Raw genomic sequence first — 12478 nt, forward strand, 5'->3', positions numbered from 1 at the left:
CTAATACGGATAAGTAGACAAATTTTATTGAATTATGCACCAAAATATAAAAAATAATAATTAATGACTACATTTAAAAAATATACAATAGTTGAGGGGCTGACATGAAAAAGATAACACAATATGGGCCAAGTTTGGCCCGGAATTGGGCCTAAATAGTAAGCAGCTGTATTTGGGTTCACTTCATGTTGCCCAACAAATAACTCACATGAGTTAACAGACCAACAATGATGCTTAGTAAGCCCATCATTTTTAATTGAACTTGACTTATTGGGCCGATTCTCCACCCAACCCAATTATACATTTCATTGGAGATTTGGATAATAACAAGTAGGTACTTTTTTTTTTTTTTATACTTTTTTTTTTTTTTTGAGAAAACAAGTAGGTACTTAGTCCTTTAAATTATTGAATTTAAACTTTAAACATTTAGAATTATTTAATCGAAAAACATTAATTGTACCCATTTTATTTCAATGTTGCAAAAGACGCAAGGTGCTAGTCGGACGTCTAGGCATCACCTAGATAGTCAATTAATTCGAGTATATCGTCTACGCTTTCCTCACTTAAGACTGTGAGTTGTTAGACTTTTATAATCTAACAAACTAGTCAACTAGATAGTTAGTTGATTACGTGGCTAGATGAATACAAATGAAGAGCAACCGAGCAGGCAAAATAAACTCACTTGACCATGTTGAGCGCGACTCGGCTGAGTTGGGTGCCGAATCACCAAAGTAGGGTGCCAACTCAGCGGCTAATCAACCGATTAGTCGATTGGCTAACTAAAAGCCGCCTATGGATGAAATTGTCTCGGTCTGTGGGCGCCTAACGCCTAGGCAATCATCTATGTCAGTTTTTACAATATGATTTATTTAATATATTTTAAAAATATAAAGCACTATTGAGTTGGCATGGTTGCATCTCGTATTATTTTTGTCTATTTGAACCTATTCCAAACACAATTATTAATCAATACAAACTTATTCAAGTGATGTTTCGAATTTCAGTACTTTGTATTTCAATAAATTAAAAAAGTAGTTATGAACATATACTGCATTGTAACGGAGGGAGTAATACTAAAAAAATGTCAATAAATTTCATGTTTCTAATGTTTTGCCAAATTTATTGTCATAATTAATCAGGATAACAAATTTAATGATTTGGATTTCATTAATCTTAACTACGAGACAACAATCTAGAATGAAATTCACAAAATTTACATCAAAACGCTCCACTTTGAATTGGTTTTGGCATTTTTCGAGGCAAATGGCTCGCGCCATGTGCCGATGCGGCGCACCAATGTACGAGAAAAAAGAAAAGTAAAAATGAAAACATTAAAAAAAAAAAAGCCGCTGAGTTTCATTTCTCTCTCTCCCAACCCCCCTCTCTCTCTCTCTTCTCATTTTATCCGTTTTCTGTCATCGCCGACAACCGCCCACCTCACCCACCGCCAACCACCCACCACCCCGTCAAAACCAGGCAGGGATTACTACCGCTAAGCTTCAAAGTTTTCATTTTTATCTCCGTCGAATTAAAATTTTACATGTATTTTGTCTGCCGAATGTGTATACAGGAGATAGATATCCACTAAGCTTTGTGTGCTTCTCTTTGAGATTTCATTGTTTAGTTGATTTCCGAGGTGCTGTTATTGAATTTGAATTAATTGAGCAAATTTGGTTCCTGTTTAATCTTTAAAAAAGGTTTATTATTGAAGTTTTTTTTTTGTTTTTTTTTTTAATTTTTAAATTAATGAATAATAAACGCAGGTAGTTTATTTCTTCTTGCCCAAATGTTTTGATATTGTGGTTTGTGCATAAATTGTGATTTTTCTGATAATAGGATGAAATGGTGTTTTCAAGTTTTGATTTTTTTCTTTTTAGAGCTCTCCCCTTTTTTAAAATTAACCGTTGCAGACAAATGCATGCTTAATCGATGGTTGTGCTGTTTCTATCCAGATTCTTGTTTATTCTTCTTCAGCCAATATAGGGTTTTTAAGATATGATAGTATATAATTCAGGAAATTTGCATGAATATGAAATTACCTTTAGCAGTAAAATTTTAGTTATAATGCCCATTTGCTCATTAAAGCACCTTCTTACTTTAGAAACTGTAAAGAAGTTCACAAAAGTAGTGCTATTGGTTATGGAGATGGATGTTGATAGATGGTAGGAATGGCTGCTTGCTTGGGAACTTTCTTTAATGGGGCCAGGTTAAACATTGAAGCACTTCTTTACCGGGAATTTTCTTTAATGCATAAGTGCATAACTGTATATGCTCCCTTATTTGCATAACTCAAAAATAGAATGAAATTTACTAGTCTGTTTGATTCTTCCATTGCCTAAGTGGATAGATGGTAGGAATGGCTGCTTGTTTGGGAACTTTCTTTAACGGGGTCAGGTTAAACATTGAAGCACTTCTTTACCGGGAACTTTCTTTAATGCATAACTGTATATGCTCCCTTATTTGCATAACTCAAAAGTAGAATGAAATTTACTAGTCTGTTTGATTCTTCCATTGCCTAAGTTGATGGAACTTATTTCATTGTTTCTCTGATGGTTGCATTGTCTAATCCCAGGAATCCAGGATCACAAGTTTAAAAGGGCTTCATTCAAATAGTTTCCATTTCAGTGTGAGAAGCAATGACAGAACATGATAGTGAAATCATTAAACCTGAGGTATTTTTATTGCCAAAAGAGGCTCTTGAGCGTTGGTAGGAATTATAACCTATAACCAAAGTACTTGTATTGCTATCTGCAAGAAGTCTATAGCATATATTGTGTTTAAGGAAAGAAATTTAGTGTGAGACAGACCATGATATTCTGGCATAAGATATTTAATTCTAGTATTTAAATCATATGGATGTGTGCGCATAACAATAAATATATACCTTTTATTCATTATGAAACATTTAGTTCTTAATCTCTCTATGAATCCACAAATTCTGGCTTATTGTCAAGGTAGATTTAAATTTACTGTTTTCTTTTGTCCCTGTCAGCTGATGAAGTCCTATGTATGGCTCCAAACATCTGATGGTTCGATACAGCAAGTAGAACAAGAGGTTGCTATTTTTTGCCCGTTTATATGTCATGAAATACATTTGGGATTAGGGTCTTCAAAAAATTACCCTATATCTCTTCCTCCGACGGTGAATCTTGCCATGCTGAGCATGATTCTTGATTATTGCCATTTTCACCAAGTACCTGGGCGCTCTAACAAGGTTTTGAACTTTTTCTCCATTTTTCGATTTGGTTGGATTACAATCCATATTCATTGGCCAAGTTTTATGTGACTTTCTTTTAAATCTTACTAAGAATGAATACAATTTGAATGTGTCATTTCTGATGGAAACTGATATTCCAATTAAAAGTTACATAACCTAGAGAAAAATGTAAATCATTTGTGTCTAAGGAATCTTCTCTAGATAGTTTGACTTTTTTCCCCACTGTAGGAGAGAAAATCATTCGATGAGAAGTTCATTCGGATGGATATAAAGAGGCTATGCGAGTTGACATCTGCTGCTGACAGCCTGGAATTAAAGCCACTGGTTGACCTTACAAGTCGAGCACTTGCGCGGATGATTGAGGGGAAAACTCCAGAAGAAATACGCGATATATTTCATCTACCAGATGATCTTACAGAGGTGTCTTGTGCTTATAAGCTTATTGTCTTTTCTGTTTTCTTGAGATTATGCAATATTTGTTGTAGTGTTGACCTGTACAAATCTATTCAGGAAGAAAAATTGGAGCCCTTAAAGAACACGATGGATGATCCGCGAATTCGGCTTTTAAATAGATTGTATGCCAGAAAGAGGAAAGAATTAAAAGAGAGAGAAAGATTGAAGGTGCCTAATGTCATACTCTATTCTATTTTTAAACTAGTGTAGTTTTTTCTTATTCTATTGTGTTCAAGTCATTTCTATTTTGCGTATACTTAATACTGACAAAGTTCAGTTTCATACTATTTCAGAATGTTGAGGTTGAAGGGGAGCAAGTGGACCAACGTTCAGTTGATGATCTCTTGTCCTTTATTAATGGAGCAAATGGAGGTATACAATACATATCATGTGCATGTGTAGGTTTATTCTTTTGTTGTTTGCATGTGTTATTTCGGGGAAATGCTGCAAGACATTGATCGCCAATATTGGGAATGAATTCGGTACTTTTTTTTACCAACTTTTCGAAGTAGGGATTTGGTTTTCTTTGGCCTCGGGAGACATGTTGGTAGGAACTAGGAAGGTAATTTGCAAGGTGGAATCTTTAGTCTACCTTATTGTCCCCACATATTATATTGTTTATATCATAAAATCTTAAATAGGTTAAGCTGAGTTGGCTGAAGTTGTTGACTTACATTCTTGAATTTTGTTTCCAGATTCGAAGGGTGTCAGAACTTCGAAAAATAGAAGGAAGAACCGCAGAAGGAAAGATCAACAAAAGAATGCTCCGCTTAATGGTAGTAGTACGTCAGACACCACCTCGTCTTTAATCAATTCTACCGATCCCAATTTGGTCAGTATCAAATGTTTCCTTCTCTGAGAAACCTATGCATACGTTGTATTTTATACACTGGAACCTTATAGATGCCAGTTTTCTCCATCATAATCACTGACATTAACCCCGAACCATAAAAGACAAGAGAACAACACGAGAGATGATTCGATCAACATCAATTTCATGTTGCAGGAGTTGAACAGGACTTCTCTTGACCATGACGCTACAGTAAACGGTCATTTTGATCCCAAACCTGACAAGACATTGAACCTGACACAATTTGAAGGTAGCAGTTTTGTTCCCGAAGAGGAGTTTGATGACGGTGATTTAGATGATGAGATTGACCCTGTGATGAAGGAAGAAATTGACAGGTAAGACTGGTGTACCTTGGCAGGCAACATAGTCTTCATGAAACTTCAAAATTTGATCGTCAAGAAAGAGTACTTAGGTGTGCTCGTTGCAAATTTGACCTTTTACCTCCTAATCAGGGAAGTGGCAGACTTTGCTCGAAGATTAAATTCAGACTGGCCAGAAAGAATGCAAGAGATTCTCTCGCTAGGCCAAGGGAGGAGACAGGTGCCAATTGCCATCAGTGGCAGTTCTTTGAGGAGACATGCAAGTACCATCATTTCTTTTATTTTGCATATTTATTTTAATAAAGGAAAACTCGTCTTACCCCTCCAAAATTCCCTCCATGACATGGCTTCTTTGGCACCCCCACTAACTTTTAATAAATAAGTAAAGTAACCAATCAAATAATGCCATGTCAGGAGGGGAAATAATGAGGGGAAAATTTTTAGGGGCGAGTAGCTTTACTCTTTAATAAACTATTCTTGCTAAGAAGTTTTGCAAATGGGGTTTGCTGTTGGGAACAAGATTCAGTTTTTAAAGCATGATCGTAGAAAACAGTCCAGCATATCACGAAAACAGCATCAAAACGCCTGTACAGAACATTTTCGAGATCTTCCCAACATGATTCACACCCATAGACATAGGCACATAATTCACATTTCAAATTATCGGCATGCAAATTTTTGCTTAACAACAGTTTTATCATTTTGGGCAGTGATAAACCGGGACCAAAACTGATCCATGTGTGTGCTGGCTGGCGCAGTTTTAGTGATTTTCTTAGACAGCAAAGTTGATACTGGCAACTCATTGACTTTCTTTTCTGAAACTTGGGCGTTGTGCAAGGGTTGAGACTGAGAATAAAATGGGTTTCTAAGCGACTGCCGAAGGCTTTGTATATAGTTCTTTAACTTTGTACAATCAAGCAAAAGATGTAACTTTTGATCAGCAGCTTTTCTTCAGTTTTCTTACTTTTGCGTTCTCATTTTCCAGTAACTGACCATTTTGACAATGTATTTCAGTGTAATGCAATGTTTTCTTGATACATCGTATGAGGTAAGAGGTATTTGTAAGGGCTTTTTGGCCATTATCATAACAAGAATAGAAAAGAAAACTGTAATCTTTGTAAGGGCTGTTTTTCCATTGCTATAACAGGAAAACTGTAATCTTTGTGAGGGCTGTATTTCCATTACCATAACAGGAAAACTGTAATCTTTGCAAGGACTGTTTGTCCATTACCATAACAAGAAAAGTGTATATCTTTGCAAGGATTGTTTGTTCATTACCATAACAGGAAAACTGTAATCCTTTTAAGGGTTGTTTGCCCATTACCATAACAGGAAAACTGTAATCTTTGTTAAGGGTTGTTTGATCATTGCTATAATTGAATGATGTGTTCCGTCTTAATTAAAAATATTAACTAATAGTTGGACTTTGAACTCATGACCTTGTGTAAGGAATTGACTATGATTCTAAATTAAATGATGCATTTCGTCTCAACTAAAAATTTAAACTGATAGTTAGAATATATATGCTTATATATAATATATGCTTAACAGTCATAATAAGAAAACTGTAATCTATCTGCATGAATATCACAATTGGTCACTGAGATGAAGTTTTGGAAGAAAGATTAGGGATCGCCCAATAAGCTTAACAGTCATAATAAGAAAACTGTAATCTATCTGCATGAATATCACAATTGGTCACAGAGATGAAGTTCGGGAAGAAAGATTAGGGATCGCCCGTAGGGGACCCTTGAGGTTGGAAATTCAACCTTTTAGGAAGAAAAGAAAACTGTAATCCTTGTAAGGGTTGTTTATCCATTACCATACTGGAAAGCTGTAATTTAAACTAGCAGTTAAGCTCTTATGAAAAAACTATAGTATATATATATATATATCAGCTCTGTTGTCAACATGCATCCATGTAAACAAATATATATATATAGAGAGAGAGAACATGCCTTAAAATTCTCGAACTTCCTAATAATCCTACAACTCTAACTCAAAGGCTGAGAACTATATAATCACGTTGGCTACTACACTTAGCTCCTAAGCACTTATTTATTCAGCAGGTTGGAGCTGGACATGGGGGCAAGCTCTGTCTGGATCTCCTTTGCTCCATAGATGTCTGAGGTCACCTCGTTTCTTCCCCAACGCCAGAAAGGTTCCTGCATAGTTACCGCTTGAAGATGAGATCATAACCGTCACATGAAAAGACTGGCAAGAATTTTACATAAGTTTTCTGTAAGATCATAACTGTCACATGAAAAGACAGCATCGATGGCGAGAATTTTACTTAGAAGTTTTTTGTAATGTACCTAAGGTGAAAGGAACTATGTAAAGCAGTGCAGGTTGGCCATGTCCATCCATCAAGTTGAGGGCCACATATGTTATGAGCAAACCTGTGGCAAGAAGAAAAAAGAATCAACAATGAAATATGCGCCAAGATTTTACATTCCTTTTTTAACGTGGGGTGGAAGGACCAGTTCACGGGTAGTCAATGAATATAACGTCATGTCATAATGTAGACATTACGAGATAAAATTAGGAAAGAAAATAACAAAATTTTCAATGCAATTTTATGGCTTTCCACAAGAAGCCAGGCCAAGTGGCCAACTACCTAAAATAAAACCATTTACGAAAATAGGATCAAAATGAAGGTCACGAGTTTGAATTTTACTTAAAAGTTCATCATACCTAAACCGTAAGCAATCATCGCCCATATAAAGTAGCCTGTTCGAAGGGTCTTCTTGGACAACCAATCATACCTGAAACCCAAGGGAAATATAAGAACGCCCACAATATTGTAAATTTATCAAGCATTCAGCTTCTTGCAATGCACTAGTTGCAAGAAGAAAGCAGGCCATGAATTACATATTTTGAGAAAAAAGTTGGTGTATTTTAAACAAATAACAATAATCAGTGTAAAAACGATATGCCTAAAGTTAGATACAAAAGAATTGTATGGAACTGGTACTCAAACCTTAATGAAAATGCTACGAGTAGCCCCGGTAGAATAATGTCACCAAAACCGATGATGCTATAGCCACCCCAAGGATCAAACATCCGTGGGATTTTAAGCAGCATGGGAATGCCATCTTCTCCACTTCTACCACCACGAGCAACCTGCAGGAGGCAAATGGCATTGACAGAAGTGACTCGGGAAACACTTTCTTTGTAAATCCGGCCTACTTGATTGTGCTAGACACAAAATAGAAGAATATATTTATTATTTGTCAAACAAGAGAATATACCACTATCATCACACTCTCATGGAACCACCATTTGGAAACAAACACCCAAAACAGGTCGTACAAGAAGGCACAGCCGAGAAGAACTGTTCCGACCTGACTACATGGAAGGCGTTCACGTCAAATGCAATTCAATTATCAAAAGAATAAAATACCGTGTACCATCACGTGTTTCAAAGTAACATTGCTTGAATAGCAGACAGGTAGGTAGATGGACAACTGTTTGCAGCCTATGAAAAAGATAAGCTAGAACAAGAAGCAATCTGTACTGTTTCACCTTGAGATTGGGAATTCGAACAATCTGGAGAACGGTGATAATCAGTGCAATACCCTGATAAGAGAGAAAATGAATAAGCCATTGAAAAAGTCCATTGTTAAGAGTCCCACATTGATAAAATAAGAGAGAATATATGGGTTTATAAGGCTATGGGTTAGATTAGCTAACTTTTTAGTGTGATTTGGCCCATAGCCCAATCTTGTGTGAGGCTGTCTCATGGATGGGTTGGATCTTTATATGTGAGATGGTCTCACACAAGTGTTACCCATCTTAAATGATGACATCTAATTCTAATTCATTCGAAGAAAATGTGATTTCTTGACAACATTTATTACAGAAACTATTTTTTGTTTTCATATGAAACATCCTTATTTACCACTATTGTTCTATTGTTATTAAATGTAGAGTCTCCCAATATTAATTATCCCACATCACTCTAAATGCTTTATACATTATCTCTCCAAGTAGACTTTCCAAAATATATCTGCAATTAACTTGAAGATAAATTCAATGAGGTCATAAATAATTGTTTGAGCACCTGTAACCTAAGTGAGGTAAATACCAAACCCGAGAATAGAAAGTTAAGAGATTGATGGGACCATTAAATGGATAGAAAGAATATAAATCATAATTCTTACGAGTATGTCTTGACCTATCCAAGCAAAGGAAACACGTCGGAAAACAGCCCATATAACAGCAAATGCTATGCAGAAAGGAGAGACAGCTAGTGTCAGATATGATATGGCACCGAGGAAAGGTACTTTAACAAATGTCTCTGCAGCATGCTCAAACCATCTGAAACTATATTGCAAGATTGTTTGCCAATCAATCAAATTGAAACGAAGATAGGAGTATATAAAACAGAATTATGCAGCACTTGAGGAAACAAATCATGGGGCGAGGCCAAACCCAAAGAATATGTTATGACATATATCCTTCTACTCTAAGCCTCTGTTTTGCCTAGACTAAAGATAATAAGACCAAATAATATCGGCATAACAAAGTGGCTCTCCCAAATGGGAGGTCAGGGTTCGAGCCCCAATGGGGGTAGTATTGACTATTTGTGCTTCACTAGGTTGAGAAAATAGTTATGAACAGTTAGTACATTGTAACATAGTCAGTAGTACTAAAAAAAATATCGGCATACCATGATAACAAGGTGACCAAACAAGTTTGCAGACCCTGCAAGCAGAATGAGTTATAAAGTTAAGCATTTTGCATAAAGATCAATGTTACATACAGAAACGATGAGTTAACTTCATCATTACTAGCTATAATAGGCTAGCAAGTTGGTAAATGGCCAAGATCACTTCCTAAAATTATATTATCTTCACTGGTTATTACTCATTAGCAAATCTTACAGATTTGATTTGATTCAACCATTTTACATGAAACTTAATATACTTCTTTCTCAGGTACCTCTACACCACCAATGCAGAAAAGAACCACCAAAACCTCGATAAACCAGAAGGACATTAGCTTGTAAAGCATAATCAGGAAGCAGGACGCAATGACAACAAAAAGGATTGCTGAAAGTATGTTGATTTCCACCATGCCACTAGATTGAGTTGCTTCTATACCATGGTATTCGTCTGAGCCATCCTGCAAGGGTTCGACATTGTAAGGTAATATGATATAAAAAAGTTTCATGCACCAAATTAGAAAACCTTGAATAAAAATTATAAAATTCTCAATATAGACGTAGCAATGTGGCATTACTTTCAAGAGTTTGTCGTGCTCGATTGATGCTTCCCTGGCACTCCATGCCGACCAATATGATGCACACAAAATGGTGGCAACAGCCATGAGCCATAAAAACACTTCCGCTACATCAACCGCCGGGCGCTTTGGAGAATATAGCTGCACAGAAACTAAACACGAGGGAGATTAGCAACAAGATCGCAACCAAGCCATGAAAATCGAGCCCATATCAAATACCATTAAGCAGAAGAATGTGAACAAGTGTTGGAAATATCAAATCTCTATTTGCAGGATGGGGAAGGAGGAACTTACCTAGTGAGCTGTTCATTATATTTTCTATCAAGCTTTGACCAGCATCTTGCGGGAGCATAATTGCGGGTATGCCAATATCCAGATCAGTTTCGTTTTTTTCACAAACCATCTTGAAGAGCTCTGCAGTGTAATAGGTAGGCAACTAGGCACATGAAATTGATTTCTGCTTTTTCAAGAAAGCCAATAAATTTATTCATCCCGAGAGGTGGGTGCTCTCTGCTGGTTTATAAGAACCAGGACGAGTGCTAATCATGCAACTGCACTCCTAAGCAACTTTATATTCTAAAATCTAGTTTGGGACCAAAAATAGAACTTCAGGAAAATAATTTAAAACATCAAACCTGTTTGGTTGTTTATAATGAGGATAGCTGAAGCACCAGCAGCTTCAGCAACATTTGCTTTGGTAGTGAAACTGCAATTGCCCCGATGCACCAATATTGCCTCACCAGTGAGCTGCGATACAACAACATAAACGATGAACTCACTTAATTAGATGAAAAATTTTTACAAAAAGAGGCATGCTTTGGAGGGAGATTCAGGAGCTAGAAATCAAATTGAAGAAACATAATAGGAAACCTTATTCCTCGGTACACTACAACAATCAGGAGGGTCAGCAAGTGCGAGCCTCGTTTGACTGGCGCGCTTCTCCTTCGACTCCAAGGTGAGGCCAAATCGAGCACCAATCCCAACAAATTCCATTTCTTCCTTACCATTAATCCAGGTCGCGACTTTTACCTTGTAAAGACAATGAGATATAGTTTCAGATCAAGCATGCACCTTCAAGTTGGAAACCAAGTGTTCAACCACTCGAACATCCTATCATGTAAAACCCCTCCACAATAATCAAAACTAAGGACTGAAACGCATCAGTGCATCTCCTGTAATAGTATGCAAAACTTTCACAGAATGAGTTCTCTTCAAGCAATTGATGATTTTATGTTTTTTTTTTTTTTTCTAATCTCCCTTTCCTATCATATTTAGAAATCAAATAAAGCTTCATACTTGGATCATTTACAGCATGATCAGCTGCACACATTTAAGGTGAAAACTTCAAGATAATTTACACCCAAATAGAAATGATTATGAAGATAATCATTGCTTCACTAATCACTACCATTCCTAATTCTTCTTTTGGAAAAATAAATAAATAAATAAATTTACCCATAAGGATAGTCGATCGCCAGCAGCTCCTTGTTATCCTAAACAGATACATCTCAGTAAAACATCAACTACCAAAATATATCATTTTTCTCAGCCAAAAAGCATAGAAAACTTCAATAAATCATCAGAAGATCCAACCTTTATTCTTGAGAAAATTACCAAATGCCACTCATAGCCTTAACAACATCAAGAATTTGCAAAATTTATATATAAAAAGAAGTTTTAAAGGAAAAAAAATAATATAGAGAGGGTTGGAACTTTGATTGAACCCCTAAAAGCCAAAACATTGAACACCATCCAAGGCACAAATCATCTTCTCAGAAGTTCAAAAAAATATATGCAAGGTGGGAAATTTCTTATGAAATAAAAAATAAAAAAATCATATATTACCAGAACAAAGTTGTTATCACAACCAGGTCTCCTTGGAGTCTTATCATCATGGTGAACAATATCGCCACCTTGAACCACAGAAGAACAGCTCAGCAGCAACACCGCCACTACTGCAGCAACTGTACGGACATCATAGTACGGCACCGTACGTTTCAACTCCATCGTCCAAATCAAAATCCTACAAGTCCCTTTCTCTTTCTGAAGATCAGAGAAAATATTTTTTTTTTCTTTTTGTTTATTTTCCTGAGTACTCTCTCTCTTATTTCTCGGGGGAAAACGAAGACAGACAGAAGCAGCGATGAGAAAGGTGGGAACAACAGAGGAAAAACATAAATAAGTAAAATATACTCAGTAGTAGATATCAATTAAGGCACTGTTTGGATATTCTTCCTGTAAATGCCGGTAAAATTTTCTAGATATTTTTTAAGGTTGTCCGATATGATACATTTCTGTAAAATTTAGAAAGAAGGTAAGTTATAAATTTAGACAATATATTAACACACTATTGATATAAGGTGTTTTTGTTAGAAATTGGATGAGAATCCAAAC

General features: G+C 36.1%; 2 protein-coding genes across 4 annotated transcripts; one reads left to right on the forward strand and one right to left on the reverse strand.

Moving 5' to 3' along the window:
* The first annotated feature begins 1334 nt into the window (after positions 1–1334).
* LOC116017611 (SKP1-like protein 21) lies at positions 1335–5961 on the forward strand. 3 transcript variants are annotated; one of them, XM_031258223.1, is made up of 10 exons: positions 1335–1476; positions 2573–2672; positions 2993–3214; positions 3446–3637; positions 3728–3838; positions 3964–4042; positions 4366–4502; positions 4677–4855; positions 4973–5103; positions 5551–5961. In XM_031258223.1, the coding sequence occupies exons 2-10, from the start codon at positions 2637–2639 to the stop codon at positions 5571–5573; spliced, it is 1110 nt and encodes a 369-aa protein (XP_031114083.1). In that variant the 5' UTR covers positions 1335–1476; positions 2573–2636; the 3' UTR covers positions 5574–5961. The 3 variants fall into 3 exon arrangements, with proteins under 3 accessions (XP_031114083.1, XP_031114085.1, XP_031114084.1); XM_031258225.1 differs by having other exon boundaries at positions 4973–5099; XM_031258224.1 differs by lacking the exon at positions 1335–1476 and adding an exon at positions 1529–1636.
* Positions 5962–6693: 732 nt separating this feature from the next.
* LOC116017751 (signal peptide peptidase-like 4) lies at positions 6694–12236 on the reverse strand. The gene is made up of 14 exons (XM_031258381.1): positions 11930–12236; positions 10955–11113; positions 10720–10831; positions 10379–10498; positions 10085–10236; positions 9785–9967; positions 9513–9547; positions 9004–9166; positions 8366–8419; positions 8092–8184; positions 7821–7963; positions 7535–7605; positions 7156–7239; positions 6694–7005 (listed from the first exon to the last, which is right to left on the reverse strand). The coding sequence occupies exons 1-14, from the start codon at positions 12089–12091 to the stop codon at positions 6899–6901; spliced, it is 1638 nt and encodes a 545-aa protein (XP_031114241.1). The 5' UTR covers positions 12092–12236; the 3' UTR covers positions 6694–6898.
* Positions 12237–12478: the final 242 nt, after the last annotated feature.

The sequence above is a fragment of the Ipomoea triloba genome, chromosome 4 (assembly GCF_003576645.1).
Source record: "Ipomoea triloba cultivar NCNSP0323 chromosome 4, ASM357664v1".
NCBI lineage: Eukaryota > Viridiplantae > Streptophyta > Magnoliopsida > Solanales > Convolvulaceae > Ipomoea > Ipomoea triloba.